We start from the raw sequence: 21,907 nt of genomic DNA, 5'->3' as shown, positions 1-21,907 counted from the left end.
GAAGTAAAAAATACAGTTGAAGCAAAAACGAGTTTCCGGACACCGCCCTAGGAAAATCCACTATCAAGGATTGGTATGTTAAGTTTAGACGTGGTGAAATGAGCATCGAAGACGGTGAACACAGTGGGGGCCCAAAAGAGGTTGTTATCGACGAAAAGATTTAAAATATACACAAAATGATTTTGAATGACTGTATTGAAACGATGAAATTGAATGAAATAGCAGACACTCTAAATATATTAACTGAACGTGTACATCATATCATTCACGAATGTTTGGGTATGAGAAAGCTCTGTGCAAAGTGGGTGCGGCACCAGCTCACTTTTGACCAAAAACAACGACGAGTTAATGATTCGGAACCGTGTTCGAAGATGATCAAGCATAATAAACCCGAATTTGTGCGTCCATATGTGACAATGGACGAAACATGGCTCCATCATTTCACCCCGAAGTCCAATCGACAGTCATCCGAGTCGACTGCATAAAATGAAACCACTCCATGGCGTGGGAAAATGCAACAGTCGGCTGTACTGTCTGTATTTTGGGATGCGCATGAAATAATTTTCATTGACTACCTTGAAAAAGGAAGGACCATCAACAGCGACTATTACATAGCGTTAGTGGACCGTTTGAACGACAAAATTGAAAAAAAATGGCCGCATTTAAAGAAACAGAAACTGCTGCTTCACAAAGATAATGCACTGTGTCTAAAATCCATGAATTGGGCTTTGAATTGCTTCCTCATCTACCGTGTTCTCCAGATGTGTCACAGCGACTATTTCCTGTTCTCAGATCTCAAAAGAATTCTCGCTGAGAAGAAATTTTCGTCGAATGAAGAGGTGATCACCGAAACTGAGGCCTATAAAATTTGGAGAGTCGCTATAATCAGTGTATCACGCTTGAAGGGAATTATGTTGAATAAGAAACAAACTAATTTTGCCAAAAAAATGTGTTTTACTATGGTAGGCCGAGGACTGTTCAATTGAGCGGTTATTAGTAGTGATTATTTACTACATATGACTTAATTTTCAGAAAATGCCAAAGAGACAACACAGCCTACAGAACTTTTCATCTGAAGCATCACTTTAATTTAGATGCGATTTTAAACTATAAAAACTGGAAGGATTTAAGAGATATATTTGATGATATGACTTTATCGAAAATAAATATCGAACTGTTTAGCACAGAATTAGAATCAAACTTGCAGGTAATTTGTTTTAATCGTTGCCAATCAAAAATTTGGATTAAGTTTACTATTGATGATTCAGAACTTAGTTACATCGACATCAATGAACCTTAGCGTTTACAGAAATGAGATTTCGTCACCGCTAACCACTAGAGATCTCAGTTTACTAGCTGATCAGTTGAATACAATTGCCAGGCAATTAACCGATCCTGTTACTACCAGAAAATTTGACAATATGGTAAGTGATCATTTTGTCAGTTGTTAATAATTCAAACTTTGATTTTACTTTTTACTTTATTATTTTAAATTATTATTTAATAGTGAATACATTAAGAATTAAATGTTTTATATAATTTTCTGTTCCTATAGTAGCTCTTGACTTAGAACAGTTTATTTAAATGTTGCGCGATCCCACCTCTAGCTGTTGAATTTTGAAGATTATTTTGATTTTATTGATTAATTGATATAATATAATTTAATGGTATGTATTGATATTGCATTGGAAGATGTATTGAATTAACTTAATCAAAAATCACATGACGGTATGGTAAAGGCGGTATTAAATGAATCAAACAATCAAATATAGATTGAACAATATACATGAATTATTTCTACGCTTGTCTTAGGGCAAATATAATTATTCATACAAACATTAAGAAAATCACAAAAGTAGCAATTTTGATCATACTAGCTAGCTGGAAATCGGACAATGAATGTTTAAAGATGCAAAATTATCTGCAGCTCGCTCTGTTGGATTAAGACTCATAGCTATCTTCAAGCAAATGCATTAAATGGAAATTATTCAAACCCTTAAAAAGTGCGCCCTTTATGTATTCACTAAATGGAACTGATTTTAATCTAAATTTTCTATTGTTGATGAAATGTTAATTTTTTGTTAAAATTTACGAGAACTCCTAATGTAATAGTTGTAGACAGTCAATCCAGTATGTCAACCCCAATATGCAAAGGCTTACTTAGAAAATATTTTCCTCTGTATCTTCATCATGGATGAAGTATTTTATTAAATATCCTTGGAAATTAGTAGATAAATCTTGTATGCTATATATAGAGTTAAAGCAAGTTAATGTAAAAACGGTACAATAATGCCCATTTAAAAACTAATTTTTTTCTCTGCAATAATTGTAATTCTACGATCGAGGATTTTGAAAATTAAATTGATATTTGAAATATATACAGTAATCCATAGTTATGCGCGGGGGTTACATTCCGATAAGATGGCAGCGGTTGGTTAATTCCGCGGTTGATGAGGGATTCATAACTGGGCAGATTAAAAGGATAAAAGCATGTCATTTTGTTATATTTATATGGTCATTAATGAAGAAAAATCTATATACACATGTACACAAATGCAAAATTTATATTCAACTTGTACCACCTAAAATGCTGATAACATAAAATAACAAAAAAATAACTACAGTACGCAAGTCACAAAGTGATATGTAGTTAGAAAATACAAATGTAACAAAACATTTTTTTAATGAAAGGTTGTTTTCTGTTTCATTATTTTCTTAATGTCTTTCTGCGCTTCTTTATACGGTTGTAGTAAATTCTCTACACCATTATGAATCTTCATACTTCGTCCCAATGAAGGATCCAAATTCAAAACCAAATCCTGTAGTTGATATGCGCAGATAACAAAATCTTATTTATTTTACCTAAATTTATTTGATTTTCCGGCTAATCCTTGAGAAGTATCATCTTCGTTATTTCATTAATTATTTGTGTTGCTTTCCAAAATTTCAACAAGTTCCTCTTCTGAGAGTTAATTGTCATTAGCGGCTAAAACTTCTTCAAAATCTGTTGACTGAAAATCTGCAAAACCTTCACCATGTATTTGATGCATAACCTGTAAAATGCTGAGATATCGATAACAACTTCTGATTATAGTTTTTTCCAGCATGAATTTATAGTTGATGGTTTAAGTCGCTCACTGTATCTTTAACAAAGTTTATGCAATGAGTCATATTAAACTGTCTCTAAATTTCGGTAACAGCCAACGAAGAATCTGCTTGATTGATAGCTGCTGATTGTAATATGCGACTCAAAAGTGCGCCTTAGATAGTATCGTTGAAATGCTGTTTTTATACCCTGATACAATAGCTGCAGAAGCGAACTTGTATTGAGGGGTGATAATTTTATTTTCATATTGGGGCCGATTAAATTTAAGATCTCCGGATACCCGGGATCATTGTCAATAAGCAGAAGTACCTTAAATGGTAGTGAATTTGTGCCAAATACTATTTAACACTAGCCACAAAATAATTAGCAAACCAGTCTGTAAATAGCCTCATCAAAACATAGGCTGGCAGTCCTTATTTTTATTTTTCAATGACCGTGAATTTAATGATTTGTAAAAAGCATTGACTTCATCATAAAATAACCTGAGGCGTTACAAGAAAACAAGAAATTTAAAGGGTTCTTAGCTGCCTTAACCTTGAAAAGAGAAACCGCGGATAAGCAAAACTGTGGTTGGTGAGACCGCGTGTAACGACGGATTACTGTAATCTTAAATCTCAATATACTCCAAATATCTGGGTGACGTAGTTGGTTGGTCGCACTCGACAATATGTATGTTTAAAAATTTTAATGATGCATTATTTTAATCATTTTGTATTATAATTATACTTATCAAACATGCAATACTTCATTGTAATAATACCATGACATAACTATCGAACAGGCGCTTACAAGGCAGAAATGAGTTACGGTATTCACCACAAACATGAACAATTTCGTCGAATTGAATAATCAAACACTCGGGTGTTAGCAGGATTCATTATTCGGCAATTGCCAAATACATACTTTTATGATACATCCAGAAGGTCCTAGTCAACTAATATTATAAAATACTTTCTTGGATATCACTTAATACTAATAATAAATTATCTTTGCCATTCTATAGTCTAGCCCATGAAAAGTAAATCAAAATCAAATGAGTTATTTGATAGGTTAGGTCACAGTAACACTTTTTCGGCCACGGAACTAGAGTACTTTTAGGAATTGAAGTATTAAATCCAATTACTACAGACAGTTGTTACTATGGAAAACTTCTATCTACTTTAATGTCTGTGAGAACCAGATTAGGTGGGCTGCAGCATCGAAAATTGAGACATTTTGCTATTATTCATTTAAAAGAGAACTTTTCTTAGAACTTTAAAGGGAAATTAGACGTCTTATAAGAAGTAAAAGAATTTTTAAACTGTCACCTGAATTAAATGGAACCGTATTGAGGTCATACTACCACCATGGTTACAAAATGCGTTGATTACCAGAAATCAGCAGATGGAAGGCAAAAAGTTAAAAATCTTGCATTTCATGTATTAGAGATAAGCTACAAATTATGAGACATAATACCTGAAATAATAGCAGGAGTCGTAACACTAGTAAAGAAGATGATGATTTTATTGTTCCTGCAATAGAAGAATAGTGATGAACCACAGACATCAAAAATGGAATTAAAATTGGCCAGCTTCGTTAACGTTTGTTTGTTATTAGGATCTGCAAAAGGCGTTCACGGAAAGAAATTGTTGTACTGATTAATATGCTAAAATGGATTAATTATATTATACTTATAATAGATAACCTAACATTATATTTTGAGTCTAGAATAGAAACTGTTAAAATACTGTATTTTGTATTTTATATCTTATATAAATAGCTATATTTTAGACAAAAACTACTTAAAATTATTCCGAATTTCATATTTTAAATACATGTGAGATAGTACTTTGTAATTTTGCCCAGCTCTGATTATGATTCAATATTTTTGACAGACTTGAGAAAAAAACGTACTGTTGAAAATTAGATATACTTTTCAAGACATGTAGTTTTTCCCTCGTTTTTGATCAGGTTTTTTATTTGATTTTTAAAGTTTATTTTTGTGATTTTGTCTTACTGTCTCATTTTACCCATTATACTGAAAACTAAAATACATTTTACAAATATTTAAAAAAAAACTGTATTTACCGAACAGTCATCATATATTAATTTATAAATACAGAAATGATCCTCCTTTATCCCCCTACTCAGCCAATGCTATCCAATCCATCACTTCTTTTAGCCCTCAATCCGATATCCTGCCGACCTAATCCCGATAATTCAATAAACCGACGATGACAACGGCCGTCGTTCCATCGACAAATTGTCGGCCTTCGCCATCTTACTTTCGTCTATTCTCCCCTCTTTTTCCAGGCGTTTTCCATGCGAAGAATCAGCCACAACGAGCTGCAGAAACTGAACGAGATCCGCGGTCGTGTCCTTTACAAAGTGACCGCCTTGGAGGTGCTGTTGCCGCCGCTGAATAGGCGAGCGAATCAATCACTGTCCCATCTGAAAACCGTCCGACTTTTCCTGGACAATCGGGCGTTACAAATCGGCCAACGGGTAAGGGTTTTTCGTTCGCAACAACGACTATATGAACATGTCACGTACATGGGAAAATTAATGTTGTTTGCTTGAGTTAATTTCCATTTCAGCCGCCGTTGGTACTGGGGAGAAAGAAAAAATTAACAAATCCTTGACATGTTATTAAATAGAGAATATAGGTTAAACGTGTCTACAGTAAAGTAATGGTTTAATTTTATTTTAGGGTTTTTATAAGTTTCATGCCCCATTTTCAGAATAATTTTATAATGAAAGAAAGAATTATTGTATAAACTTATAAGTTTTAACATTTAAAATCTTAAATTACGATTGCAATTCCTTTTAATATGACGGCAATATATTACAGAAAAATAATTTGTCTCGAATGTAAAGTTTTTATCACGAACATAAATGTATTAAACAAGATTTAAATGCGCATATTAAGTTTCTACATCCATTCGAAATATTTTTTTTAATAAAACTAATCAGTTTTGATAGTATTTTGTCAAAAAATTTTCGAAAGAAAGATACAATTTTTCAACAATAACCTTTTTTATTGGTCAACAAAATCTCCTTTGTTCAATATATCTCGTCCAAAGTTTTTTCAAATTTTTTATCCTTTTCAAATAATAAGTTTATCCAATGCCCCCAAGATGGCGTTTATTTCATTGATCTCCTCTTCATACCGTCATTTGTGAGCCATTAAATCATTATCAAACCTGTGCAAAAGTTCGGAGCAATATTTGCTGGTGGTTTTAGTTACTTCAAGATAATCGATATGTTGATTGTCATCGGGTAGATAAAAAAAAATGGCCGTCCGACAAGCACAACTTGGCCTTCTTTAGTGCACGTCCACCCACAGAAACTCACTGTTATTTTTATTTTCTGTTTCCTATATTTCCGTTTTCCTGAGACGAAAAGCTTTATGTAATATTTTATTGAACAATTTAGCTCGCCGAAAAGAACCCATAACAATACAACATATTTAAATACTTAAATACATGCATCTAAACTCTACTCAAATTTTTCTCTTTTTTAATTTTCTAAGAAAATAAATATGTTAAAGAATTTTTCATGTGTTCTTATATCCAGTTTTATAATTTATTAACACTACGTTACAACTGAACATCTTTTGACAACTATAGAGTCCTTCACCTTGACTAATTTTTATATCCTTTATGGGATATAACATCTCAACACAGAGTCTGTACACGTGCAAATTATTCGAGTACTATATTTTAATTCTAATCAATAATAAGTTTTTATTCGACTATATTCCCCAGAATATCATTAAACGAATAATCCACAGGCCTAGTTGATATTTTTAATTTAGATATCCGCTTAAACAAGAAGTTCAACAAATGAGCCTAAGGCAAAATTGATTTCAACCAAATTACACAACTCAACACAATTCTAGTTTGGCACCCTGCTCACCAAAGCTTTCGCTTAAGAACAAGTTTATTTCACCCAAAACTCTGAAATTCCTGAAAATGGGGTACATTAATTTGTTTGTAGTTGACAAAAATATAGGGGCTCTTTTAAAACGTTTAAGATATATTTATCTGACAGATTAAAAAGATCAGAAACAACATATTTTGCTGCTAAAATTCGACATGCCTCAAGGCCGCTACAATACTAAAATAACTTAATGCAAAATTGCGCAAAAACCACTGTTATGTTATTATTGTTATTGTTATATTACTTACAAATCTATTAAGAAAATAATTTCAGCTTTTAAGGTTAATCCGAACGAAATATGCAAATATATTGTGCAATTTTAAGAAATTGCAATATGGAAACATTGGTATTATTTTAACATAAGTTATATATACCATTCCAGTTCTAATTGGACAAAATGTAGTTGTATATTAAATAAATATTTCAAGTTGACTTCAGAAAAATGGACAATTTTAATCAATTTAATTTTATGAAAGCTTTATTATAGTTAGTTATAACGGTTCTAGTCAGACTTTAAAAAAGTTAACGTGGAAAATGAAATATACTTTTCGAACCATATAGTTTTTGCCTCCTCTTTGATTAGGTTTTCTATTTTCATTTTAAACTTTATATAAATCCTAGATGACGCAAAAATATATACATGAAACGCAAAAAATATCCGTATAAAAATATATATGGACATACTATAAAGTAAGTTTTTAATCAAACAAACCGTGTGTTACAACTAGTTTTTTTTATTATTTAATTAATATATTGTTACTATCCTTTCCGTCTAACCTACAATTTGTTTTTATGCTAACTTAAATCTAGGTATATAACTAGGAGGACACATCGGCCCTAACTCAGTCTCTGGTGAAATAATGTTTATACATATCACTGCTGAATGTTTTAATATATGCACCTCACTACACAACACTACACTAGATCAGATGGTTTGATTCTTTTGAGTCTGTGTCCTGTTCTGGTGTTATCCAAAAGTTGCAATATTTCAATATTAGTATGAGAATGGAGTCTTTCCTCATGCCCCCTTTCAACTCTCTGATTTCTTGACTAACTGTGGGTATCTGAAGGTCTCTTTGTAGGTAATCAGTCCTATAGTATTTCGGTGCACCCACAATACCTCTCAGGACTTTATTCTGAAAAATTTGTATTTTATTTATGTTACTCTTTGCAGAACAACCCCATAATAGAACTCCGTATGTTTATGAAACCTCCATATAGGTTTCAATATTTGCTTACATAATAGCAATTTATTATGTACTGATAATTGTGATTTTCTTCCAATTAGCCAGTATATTTTCCTATATTTCAATTCCAGTTATCTTTTCTTCTTTATATGTTCCTTCCAGCGAAGTTTTGCATCGAGATTCATTCCGTGATATTTAGCGTTGTTGCTATATGGAATGATAGTGTTATTTAATGTTATTGGTGCTTGTACGGTCTGTTTATAGGGGAACTGCACATGTACAGATTTACTTTCATTAATTATTATTTTCCAAGCTTGTGTCCAATTATTTATTTTGTCACTTGCCTGTTATAATTTCCGTGTGGCTTCTTCACTATTGTCTCCGACAGCTGTAATCGCAGTATCAGCAGCAAATGTAGCCATCGTGATTTTCCATTTGTGGTATATCACAAGTGTCAAATAGATAAAGCATTGGTCCCAGTACACTTCCTTGTGGTACACCTGCTTTAGCTTTTTTTATTGTAGAGTAAGCTTCTTTTTGCTTGACTCTAAACCTTCTGGTTGTAATGTATGATTTTAACAGTTCGGTGTGTTGTTATGGTAGCATTTTCTGTCGTTTATGAACAAGGCCTTCATGCCAAACCTTATCAAAGGCTTGTGCTACATCTAAGAATATAGCTGAGCATACTTTTTGACTTTCGTAGGCTTTTTCAATAACATCTGTTAGTCTGTGGACCTGGTTAATTGTTGAGTGTTGAGTTTTTCAAAAACCTTAGATAGTACTGGCCGCAGTGATATAGGTCTATAGGATTTTATTTCGTTTGGTGACTTCCCAGGTTTTAGGATCATTATAAATACCGCCATCTTCCACATGTCTGGGACATGTTTTAACCTAAATGCTGTATTGATCAAGTTGGTGAGTTTTATAATCCCTTTTCTTAGTAGTTTTTGCAGTAATTCTCCTGTTATTAAATCGTAGCCTGGTGATTTCCTGGGGTTAATGTCAGTTTTAATAACTTTGGTTAACTCTTTCGGCGTGACTAATTCAATCATCGAATTTTCAGTTTTTATGTGTGGTAAATTATGTTCAATATTAGCTTCGTTTGGTTTGAAAGTTTTTTCTAGATATTCAGCAAATGCTTCTGCTTTTTGGCGATTGTCACGTGCCCAATTACCACATAGGTCTCTTATAGGTGGACCGTGTAGACATGAGCGCTTTAGATGTTTTGTGGCTTTCCAGAGTGAGCAATCAATTTCTTTATCATCTGTTAAATTTCTGAGATAGTCATTTATGGTTTTGTTTTTTATTTCCTTTATTTGCCTTTTCACTCTTTGGGTGTTATAACTAGTGTTGGAAATTATCGACTAGAAACAGTCGAATCAATTGATAGTCAAAAAACTAGCGACTAAAGATATGTATTACTGTTTTCAGTCAAATGTACTGTTCAACTGTTTTTCACACTAACTTCGTAATGTTAGGCGAAGATGTACGAACCCTTTCCTGTATAAATTGTGAGAGAGGAAAGGACGGAGATAATTGCTTCGAGCAGTTAATTTTATACGTGCTTATATTTTTCAACGGTAGTATAAAGGAGACGGAGATGTAGATATTCCTTCACGTAACTTTAAAAAAGAAACGGAAAAAAATAATTACCGAATACTATTAACATGCAATGAATAATTTCATTCTAAACGTAATAGAATTACTATAAACGAACTATAATTATATTTGAATGTTCAGTGTATCTGTATAAAGGAATGGAATTTTTTTATGGAATAGTATAATACCCCACAAATGTTGTACGGTATTTTAAAATGTTAATTGCTATTTTTAAATAATATACTGTAATAAATATAAACAATACAATAGAACTTAACCAAAACCTAAATACTAAAGATGTTCAATAACCATAAATACTAAATAAATTAAACATATATCTAGGCATAGAAAAACTTAATCCATGACATAATTAAAAGTGATCGCACAATAATTTATTATTTAAGAGAAATATTTTTTAACAAAAATCAAGAGAGTAATCGAAATATTAGCTATTATTGCCATAAAAACAGTCAAAACCATTTTACTATTTATCATTCACAATTTGAATCATTTTACACTATTACATAAACATTATTGAAAAATATCGATACAAAATTCTGCCATATTAATATACAATATATTGTTATTTACAAGTAAATTACCAAAAAAATCATAAAACTATATATATTACAAATAAATCTATGTAAGCATAAACTGGGTATATTTCTGTCAAGGTCACGGCTAGGACGGCAGAGCTAAAAATCAGTCGAATGAAACTAGTAGAACCAAATATAGTAACTAAAAGTACACGAATGAAACATTCGATAGTAAATAGTGTAACGATCTTGAGGCATGTCGAATTTTACATCGTGGAATAACGGTCTACAAAATACCCAGATATTGAAAACGGGCGGGGTGCCAGTAGCGCCAACTAGAACCCGATAACGAATAGCTGGCAACCCCGAGACGTTTATCTGGGATGTTATTGAAGGGTATTTCCAATCATTCAGTACTCGACCATCGTTTTGTTTAGACGTGTCACCATCGACTGCCCAAGACTCGTCAAAAGGTAACACCACTGTATCATTTCGTTTTACCTCCATTCACCGAGCCATCTAATTTACCCTAAAATAGTAATAAAATCGTCGGACCGAAGATAGCGACAATTTACTAACAGTCGACAGTAAAAATTAATCAATTACTAAACATATCTTTTTTGATAATTAAAAAGAGTGCATTTTAATAACATTCTTGATATCAAAAAAAAAAATTAATGATTCTTCTACGGCGTTTCCGCAATAAGTGCATATTTGCAGGTGCACTCCCAAATATAATGCCTCCTCTTGAAAATAAATCTAATTAATTTTTTTCTTGTCATTATTTCAACAATTCTTTTTATTAAAAAAAACGATTCATCATACAGATGAAATTAATACACATAAACATTGACGAATTTCTTATCTGACGGTAAAACTCTATATCCCTAAATCGCAAGAGGCTGGTTATACGTAACGTGAGAAATCCAACCGTTCGCTTTGCTCTGCGGTCGTCGGTGGAATCTTAATTCATTGTAGATCGGAATATTAGATTTGATTGGTCAATCCTCCGCCGCCCGCACCCCGTGTTCTGCACGGCTGTAAATGGTGTATGCTGGCCCGTGTGCAGGTGATATCACTGCACGTGTCGCTGGCGGATGTAATAATCTGTGTCGAAACGGGAGTTTTGATAAAATGACGGACCACGCGCCGCCGCTACTTCTATAATATTTCTGTTATCAATTCCAATGTTCTTACAATAAAATTACAACAACATTGTATAATCATAACAGTATTCAAACTTCTTGTAATCAGAAACCGTATCTGTTTTTCACCCAGTAACTACAGTATAAGTTTATGCACATTTCATTCGAAAGACGAACTGACAAAAAGACCAACTAAAACCTCGTCGTTTAATTGTTTGCAGACAAGAAGACAGTTCCTGAACCGGATTGAAAATTACTTGAGCGACCTTTACCGCCACGTCGCTTCCACTACGACAAAGGAAATCGGAAAATGTCGACCGCTATGGGAAATCTTTCACGCTATCCGCTTTTTCACTTGCGAACTGATTGCAGATCCGTTGGTTAGTTTTGTTTATTGCCTTGTTTAGTATCGAAGTATAACATGGGTTGTTCAATAAATTTTGTCAATATTGACATAATTTCAATTACATAATATAATTCCTTAAAATAAATATTGCTATTCAGCGTAAGATTTTCTGATTTTAATAAAATATTTACAATAATATTTTAATGGATTGAATCATGTTGTAGCTAGATAAGTTTTGTGCATATTAGCCAAAAAACAGTATTACTGATAATTCATCATCATCATCATAAATCCTCACATACAAATCCACAATGGTCCTGTTGACGTCCACTCGGACAGTGTAAGTCTCCTATTTTTCGAATTTCTCTCTATGATCTTGATCCATGTCTTTTCTCCAACTACATTTATAATCCAAAAGATCGATTTCGCCATAGAAGTATGTGATTAATTCGTTCTTCTTCAATTCCAGACATATTCCTTCAGAATAATGTTGACACATCTTAAATGAACAACTATATATTTAACAAGACATGGGAAAAAAACTGTGGAATTTTCATTAGTGTGGTATATGAAAGGCTTCAAGTTTGTAGATTTTCGTGACAGTATCCAAGTATCAAAGTGATTATTTAGACTGACTTCTTCTCAACCAATACGTTGCTGTTAGTGCCGCAGGACTTCGAATATTCTTCACTAAATTCTGCCACAGCTGGCGATCGGCTGGAGCTGTTTTGGCCTCGGACAACGTCACTGCCAGATAGTTTTCGATTATTTCGATCCTTGTCTTTTTCGAACCCTCTCGCACTCTCTTATCTAAAATGTCGATTCCACCGCAATAATCTGTGAGGAATTTGCTCGACTTTCATTCGGCAGACGTATACAAACCGTTGCAATTTGCTACTCTGAATTTGTTCCTCAACTACGCTTTATAATATAATATGCCGAATTTGCCTTAAGTATCGCATTTTAAACACCTGTAACTTACAGAAAAACAGATGGCCTGAAAAGTCCTGGACGTTGTTTGTTCAAAATTGGCTTTTTTATCAACTTATCCTCTATCAAGAGCCATATAATCATTCAAGCGCTGGTCTAACATTTCAATACCATTTTTGTAAGACGATTTATATTTTGCCTCGAAATAGGCCTGTCACCAGTTGCTGTCCACTCAGATGACGAATGTTTTGATTCCGGAGTGATGTGATAGATTCATATTTCATAGATTGTCACATATCGATGTAAAAATTTCGGTTTGTTACATTTAAACTTGGATAAACACTACTCAGAATCATCAACACGTTCTCGTTTTTGATAGACAGTGAGCAAATGCGGCACCCACATTGAACAGAGATTTCTCATAGTCAAATGTTCAAATATTATAAAACCAACATGTTCTTTTGATATATCTATTTGAACGTAACTTCACTTTTCGACCATTTAAAATGATTTTGTGGATATTTTTTATGTTTTTTTTGGTCTTACCACCTAATTTTATGTCCACTGTGTTGTGCGTCATCACTGTCTTTACGATCACGTTTGAAGTTAGCAAACCACCGTTTCAACTTTGCTTCTGATCGAGCAGAGTCCTTGTAATACTTTTCAAGTCATTGCCTCGCTTGAACGGTATTTTTCCCATCAAGAAGCAGTGTAAAATTTTTTTCATGCATTGTTTTGAAAATAACAAAAGTAGTGTAACATTTAGCACAATAAATCACAAATTTATGCTTACTACTAATTGCGATCGCTCCATCTGTGCGTTAGGCCCAGGACTTTTCATTCCAAGTATTACATATTTATTTACAGAATAATTGGCAAGATGATTGGCAATGCAATGGTAGGTTTGTTGAGTGCAAAATGCGAACCATTCTAGCTCCTAGTTTCTGTTTTTTTTTCAATGAAATTTAATTCTAGAAAGTATATGATGGTATATTCGGAAATATTTTGCTCATAATGCTAAAACAATTTATAAACTTTTTATTTCTAAGAGCACTATCTCCTATCGATTCGGCAAACTTATTGAACAACTTATTATTACATCAGAGAACGTCAATAGTTCCGAATTGTTTATGACTACTATATATATATATATATATATATATATATATATATATATATATATATATATATATATATATATATATATATATATATATATATATATATATCTGGGATAATTTTCCTTGTTGGATTTTACACTTTTGCCTAGGACAACCACAAATATTAAACAATCACAAACATAAATTTACGACCATGTCCAAGCAGGATCCGAACCCGCGACTATCGCAACAGTAGGCGGACCGTCCTGTCGCCTTTACTATTGCGTCACTAATACGGCTATGACTACTATTATGCTTATCTATTATTTACACCGTTAAAAATCTACCGAAACAAATAGCGCATGGCAATTTCTTGCTCTCACAAGAAGTAGCATTAAGTGTTTTAGAAGATTATAAAATGCAATACAACATGAACAATTTTGAACATTTGAGCTAAAGCAATAAGCTAAATTACTTTAACTTATTCAAAAAGGAGAAGACTATCTTGATAATTTTTCTGATATTTCGATTATTTTTATAGTATAATTAATGTATAGTTAGTGGGAACTTTGGTAAAAAGGAACTAGTAAGAAAGAATTAGTAAGAATGCTGCTTGAATTTTTTCTAATGGCCATATCTTCCTTATAAAATCAGGAGAGATGATTAGATATGAATCGTTTAGTTAGTTAACAAAATAATCAGTATTGTAGTTGGCCATTAGGAGAAGAATCACGGACTTATATTTTTGAAAGTCCATATAGCCGATAAATTTACATTGAGAACAAATCTATTCTCGGTTTTTTAACATATAACAATAATTTTTATAATCATATTCAGTTTAATGGCAGAACTATTGACGTACTCATTATCATTATGTCACTCCAATTTCTTACTAAACCACGTCGAGCTTATTTTTTCTAATTTTTATATTACAGAATGGAATAGCCGTTTGCTGTTACTTCCTAATATTTCTATTCATCGCTATAACACCAATTGTTTTAAAACTAATAGATTATTACAGACAACATCAAGAAGAAAATATTTTAACGTCGATTTCCCGTAGGTAATTGATAGTATATGTTACATTATATTAACTTAAATAAGCTATATGCATAAGTAGTTATATTTATATTTATATTGTATAGTATATTTAGAGAAACTATTCATTTATTGCTCTTTCGAATGTTAGACGATCTACAAACGAAGTATTGATCGAAGATGAAGCAACGTGGGCTACACCGTTAACCAAGTAAGTTGTCAGTTATTCTTGTTTAAGCAAAAAATCAAATAAGTTGCTAACATAATTAATTTCAGCTCTCCGGATAATCAAGAAGCCCATAGTACCTCTTGGATATCACCTCCTATAAGGTAATTAATTTAAATATGTTTGCGTCTGTTACAAAAGATCAAATTAGAAGGTCATGGTTTAAGCTTAAAAAATAATGTTAAATATATTTGTATCTATAGGTCAGCATATTAAGACTGTGAATTAATTTTGGTAGACTTTAAATAATTCAGAGTTATTATTATTATTTTTACATATTATTACTTTTGTATATTATTAACAAGTCAATTGAAAAGTCCGCGGCCTGACACAAGGAGGGCGCTACTAGAATTAAATCCATATGTTCTCAAAAGATGCGTGCATAAATTTGACAACTGTCGGATCATTAGTTTGTAAATTTAATCGGATCATTAGTTCGCATTTTGAGTAGAGCAACTTTTGTTATTGTGAAAAAAAAATGGATAAAAAGGAATATCGGGTTTTGATAAAATATTGCTTTTTGAAGGGAATAAATAGAATTGAAGCAAAAACTTGGCTTGATGCCGACTTTCCGGATACTACCCCAGCAAAATCAACCATCACCGATTGGTATCCTAAGTTTAAACGTGGTGAAATGAGCACCGAAGACAGTGAACGCAGTGGACACCCAAAGGAGGTTACCGACGAAAACCTTAAAAACATCCATAAAATAATTTTGAATGGCCGTAAATTGAAATTGAATAAAATAGCAGACACTATAAAGATATCAACTGAACCTGTATATTATATCATTCACGAATATTTGGGTATGAGAAAACTCTGTGGAAAGTGGGTGACGCGGGAGCTCACTTTTGACCAAAAACAATGACGAGTTGATGATTCGGAGCAGTGTTTGAAGATGATCAAGCGTAATAAACCAGAGTTTTTGCGTCAATATGTGACAGTTGGATGGCAAGGTTACGGCGTCTATTTTGGAATGCGCATAAAATAATTTTCATTGACTGCCTTGGAAAAGGAACGACCATCAACAGCGACTACTACATAGCGTTACCGGACCGTTTGTAGGACGAAATCGCCGAAAAATGGCCGCATTTGAAGCAAAAGAAAGTACGACTTCACTAAAACAAAACACCGTGTCACAAGTTAGTGAAAACGATGGAAAAAATTCATGAATTTAGCGTCAAATTGCTTTCTCATCCACCGTGTTCTCTAGATCTGGCCCCCAGCAACTATTTTCTGTCCTCAGATCTCAAAAGAATGATAGCCGGGAAGAAATGTTCGTTGAATGAAGAGGTGATCGCCGAAACTAAGGCCTATTTTGAAGCAAGGGACAAATCGTACTACAAAAATGGTATCGAACGTTTGGAGAGTCGTTATAATCAATGCATTACCCTTCAAGGGAATTATGTTGAAAAAAAAACTAATTTTTCCAAAAAAAAAATATTTTACTATGGTATTCAGGGGACTTTTCAATTGGCCAGGTACATGAATTATATATTATGTAAATATAAAAAGTTAAAATCACAGGAATATTGTTCCCAATATAAAAGTATTAATTTGCCAGTTATTTAAAATGGCGCATCAAGAGGGCAATAGTATATCAAGAAGAAATAAAAATTTCAAAAATCTCATACTATTTTAAATACCATATATTATAAAAATCTAGGGTTTGGCCCTGTTTGGTCTATAAATCGATCTGTTGGGGTTTCATCTTCGAACAAATTTATTTTAAACAGCTTTTTTTAATTTCATTGCTTCTTTACCCATAGCGCCATATTTTGCTCAATAGGTTTATTATGTTTTTAAAAAAAGAAATAAATGGTATCGAATACCATTTATATAATATTTCATTGAAAATTCAAAATTTATATATTCGACTAAACAAAAATGTATCTTTTGTTTGTATGAGCATAGAGCAATAGGTTTGTTTGTGCGTATGGGTAGGTAATATACAATAAAAAGTCAATGTCTTACTCCCGATTCAAATTACTATTTTCGTCTCTTATTTCTTTCTCCAGTTAGAAAGAGAAAAAAAGCGACAATTTTGAGAAAACAGTTTCTGACAGCTGTTCGATCAGTGTTCTATTTTAAATATTTCCAAAATAAATAATGTTTAAATATACCTGAGAAAAAATATTTAATGATTCACATGAAAATATTGTAAGCGACCAATAATTAATCAATTTATGTTTACACTTGTAAATTAAAAATAAACGAGATGGTTCTATAACTTCTAGACGAGACAATTATTATATAATATATACTTACAACTTAATTATAAAAAAATGATATCACAAATATATATTATTTTTTCACAATTAAGCTTTGTATTTAGAAAAATTACTTTAAATTATCTATCTAGAGTCACCTAAAGTTTATTCACAATCTTTATTGGTTAGAACATAGTTCGTTTTCGTTCGTTTCGTTAAGTATTAAGTTAAATAAGCAGCAAAGTTTATTGTGTACTATTAAAAAAAATAATAAAGCGAGCAAGTAACAACACACAGGCCATAAAAAATAAAATTACTAAATTACAAAATCACTGCTATATAATAACGGAATATTTCCACCATAAATGTTGATAAAACTTTTGATTACATCATAAATTTTATTTGATTTTAGGGTAAACGAACAACACACGATACCTTCGCCGCCAAGGTAAACCTCATACCAACACAAAAAAAATGATGATGATTGCTCCATTTCATCAAGTATTTACTTTCAGGCTGCCAAATATCTCGTCTCGCGTTCATGAATCAAGGTAAGGATATCCTGTCCTAGTCATTATTGCCATCGTTAGTGATTTATATCGTCTAAATTATTCAGGCGTTGTTTTTTTCAATCTTTTTATGGTAGGTTCAGGGTCCCCCAAATACCTGGTATAGGAAAAAATCGTACAGCGATTCATAAAAGGTAAGATTTTAAGATATTCCTTGTTGAATGAAACTATAATGATTAGCTAGAATCATTTAAGGAATGAGTATAATATTATAATAAAAACTAGTGTTGGGAACTATCGACTCTTTAGTAATTGACTACTATTCACAATCGACTGTTTTAGCCGCTATTTTTGGTTCGATTGATTTTACTACTTTTTAACAGTGACTGTTTCAGTCGACTGCCTACAGTCGCTATTTTCGGTTCGGCTGATTTTGTTACTATTTACTATCGACTGTTTCACTCGCTATTTTTGGTTCGATTGATTTTACTACTTTTTACCAGTGACTGTTTCAGTCGACTGTCTACAGTCGCTATTTTCGGTTCGACTGATTTTGTTACTATTTACTATCGACTGTGTCACTCGCTATTTTTGGTTCGATTGATTTTACTACTTTTTACCAGTGACTGTTTCAGTCGACTGTCTATAGTCGCTATTTTCGGTTCGACTGATTGTGTTACTATTTACTATCGACTGTTTCACTCGCTGTTTTTGGTTCGATTGATTTTACTACTTTCTACCAGTGACTGTTTCAGTCAACTGTCTACAGTCGCTATTTTCGGTTCAACTGATTTTGTTACTATTGACTATCGACTGTTTCACTCGCTATATTTGGTTCGATTGATTTTACTACTTTTTACCAGTGATTGTTTCAGTCGACTGTCTACAGTCGCTATTTTCGGTTCGACTGATTTTGTTACTATTTAGTATCGACTGTTTCAGTCGTGTACTTTTAGTTACTATTTTTGGTTCTACTAGTTTCATTCGACTGATGTTTAACATTCTGGCTCTGTCGTCCTAGCCGCAACCTTGACAAAAATGTACCCAATTTATGCTTACATAGATTTATATGTAATAAATATTTATATGTATATTTATTAGTTTTATGATTTTTTTGGTAGTTTGCTTGTAAATAACAATATGTTGTATATTAGTATAGCATAATTTTGGAACTATAATTTAACTATAAATATTAAAATACTTTTAACTGATTTTATGGCAATAATAGGTAATATTTCGATTACTCTCTTAACTTTGGTTAAAAAATATGTCCGTTCAATAATAAATTAAGCATTTACTTTATTTAAAAAGCTCTAGGACTTATTGTGTGATCATTTTTAATTATGTCATGAATTAGTTTTTTTTTCTATGATTAGTTAAATGTTTAATTTTTAATATTATAAATTTCTTACCGTATATATATTATATTGTGTAATATTACATTCCTTTTTACAGATCCACAGAACATTCAAATATAAAAGTAATTCTACTTCGTCTAAAATGCAATTATTAATTACATGTTAATAATACTTTACTAGTAAAAAAACAATCGTACCGTGCATTTGACTGAAAATAGTAATTACTATTTTCTGTCGCTAGTTTTTTGACCATCGACAGTTTCGACTGTTCAGTCGATAGTTCCCAACACCAATAAAAACTATGTAAAAGAATAAAATATATAAGTTACTCGTTACTTGATATTTACTTTTAATAACTAAAAATCTAATCCCATAGATAAGCCTCAAGCTTATTACTGAATTTGGGTACTGTCTGTCAAGCAATATTCTGGCGTCATTTGTTCATATTCTTTTGTTATTGTAAATCGTGTATTTGAGTTTTGCACATCAAAAGTAGTTACATGAGTTACGTCTTCACAAGTATTAGTCGTTGTATTTCATACAGATAGTGTATTTCAAATATGTCTAGTAAAAATAATTCAATTGTTTTTGCACGGAATTGAAAACTCACTTAATATTTTTATTTGCCTCAATCCGATTTAGTGTAAAATATGCGCTGTTTTATGCCATACCTTATTGTCATTCTGAACATAACACATGAACTGAAAACTCCCGAGCGTGACCAAGAAAAAAGTTTTTTTGTTCGAAACTGGCTTTATTCATCAACATAATCTACATCAAGAGCCACACTATCATTCCAGCGCCGGTCTAACATTTCAATATCACTTTTGTATAACAATTTATATTTTTCCTCAAAATAGGCCAGTCTCAGTTCCAGCGATAACCTCTTCATTCGACCGAAATAACTTATTAGTGAGCATTTTTTTTAGGCTGCGAACAGGCTCTAGTAGCTAGGAGCTAAATCTGGCGAATACCACTGTATCAGGTATAATGTAATGTATGTATAATCATCGAGCAATTCAAATTTCAATTCATGTAGTTTCGCCATTGTTTTGATAAACTTGTAACACGGTGCGTTGTCTTTATGAAACAATATTTTTTATTTCCCATATGCGGTCGTTTCTATGCAATTTTGACCTTCACGCTCCAATAAGGCTATATAATATTCACCGTTGATGATATTTCCCTTCTCAAGATAGTCAATGAATATTACTCTATACAGATCCCAAAATACCAAAGGCATAAACTTTCCAACCGATTGTTGTGCTTTCGGCGGCTTTGGACAACGTTCACCAGTTGCTATCTACTCAGATCACGATCACGGAGATCACAATGTTGATTTCCGGTGAATGAAGTGGTGTAATGGTTGTAAATACTGCTCATAATCATCAAAACGTTTTTGTTAACGGTGAACAACCACAGCATCCACTTTTAACTGAGCTTTCTCATAGACAAATACTCATGCAATATAAAACCAACACATTCTTTTGATACCTTTACGATATTAGATAACTCACGCAACTTCACTTTTCGATCATTCAAAACGATTTTGTGGATTTTTTAAAATGTTTTCTAGTATTACTAACGTCACATCATCGATGTCTCTACAACCACATTTGAAGTCAGCAAACCAACATTTTATTGTTGTGTCTGATAGAGCGGAGTCCTTATAATGTTTTTCAAGCTTTTTTATTTTTTCCCATCAAAAAGCAATGTAAAATTAAGACACGAAATCTAATGAATGATCAAATATTTTGAAAATAACAAAAGTAGTGTCACTCTTAACACTATAACTCAGAATCTCATGTGTAGAATATCATGAAATTTTGAGATCTATCTTACGAAGGTTGGTTCTAACTGAAAAAGTGTTAAAAAATAACTGAATTTAATAAAAATAGAGCCATCTATGTATTAGGTCCGGGATTTTTCTGCCCATGTCGTAATTCATTCATTGCATTTCAACTACAACAATTTTCTCTTGAGGTTTTGAAATCATTCATTTTTCGTCACTAATCACCATCAGCTTCAAATATTGGTTGATTTTGTTGAGATTCCCAAGCGATTTGTAGATGGAAATTCTATCTGTGAGATTTTTATGGTTAACTCGTGTGATTCTGTGATGCCCATACATGCAGTTTCCTCTCTGTATCCAGCTTCTTCCAAACGGTTCCTATAGCGTCTAATGCATTTAATTATATTAATGTCTAGTATGTTCAATAATTATAATATTTAACATTGGTATATATTTACAAATTTAATAGTAGTAAGGGTGTGTATCGAATTATATAATCTTTATAAGTTAACTGTACAAATTCGTTAAGCATCTGTTGTTGATAAATATAGAAATAAAGCTATTTCTTTCCCGGAAACTTTTCCTTCCATTGCAAAAAGGAAGATAATGTCTGGAATATGTTCAGAATCGAAATCTTGTATAAACCTCAGTCATCAAACAAATTTGGAAGAAATATTTAAGAAACGTGTAATATATATGTAATATATATATATATATATATATATATATATATATATATATATATATATAATAACTATATAAAAAAGATATTTTCGTATATTGCCGTAATAAATATTTTAAATATATATCAACGACAGAACTTATCAACTCATATACTCATAGTAACATTTCAGTCAATTTTATTGAACCCATCATCAGATCTCAGATTGTTTGACCACACGCA

General features: G+C 32.1%; 1 protein-coding gene across 9 annotated transcripts in view; it reads left to right on the top strand.

The window, feature by feature from the left end:
* prom (prominin) overlaps positions 1–21,907 on the top strand; it is a 121,972-nt gene that overhangs the window by 81,388 nt on the left and 18,677 nt on the right. Inside the window, exons 13-22 of one of the 9 annotated variants that reach the window (XM_076419314.1) lie at positions 1,033–1,207; positions 1,269–1,424; positions 5,399–5,590; positions 11,716–11,874; positions 14,806–14,933; positions 15,060–15,119; positions 15,185–15,238; positions 17,757–17,792; positions 17,860–17,895; positions 17,991–18,047. In XM_076419314.1, coding sequence (XP_076275429.1) covers positions 1,033–1,207; positions 1,269–1,424; positions 5,399–5,590; positions 11,716–11,874; positions 14,806–14,933; positions 15,060–15,119; positions 15,185–15,238; positions 17,757–17,792; positions 17,860–17,895; positions 17,991–18,047 — 1,053 coding nt within the window. Of the gene's footprint in view, positions 1–1,032; positions 1,208–1,268; positions 1,425–5,398; positions 5,591–11,715; positions 11,875–14,805; positions 14,934–15,059; positions 15,120–15,184; positions 15,239–17,756; positions 17,793–17,859; positions 17,898–17,990; positions 18,048–21,907 lie in introns of those variants that run through there. The other 8 variants (XR_013008492.1, XM_076419319.1, XM_076419315.1 and 5 more) reach the window with 8 other exon arrangements.

This window comes from Rhynchophorus ferrugineus, unplaced genomic scaffold (assembly GCF_030347505.1).
Source record: "Rhynchophorus ferrugineus isolate W39M unplaced genomic scaffold, kcgeb_rfMv2 rfM1, whole genome shotgun sequence".
Classification (NCBI taxonomy): Eukaryota; Metazoa; Arthropoda; class Insecta; order Coleoptera; family Curculionidae; genus Rhynchophorus; species Rhynchophorus ferrugineus.
Note: the sequence above shows the minus strand (reverse complement) of the source record. Positions and strands in the feature narration are given on the sequence as shown.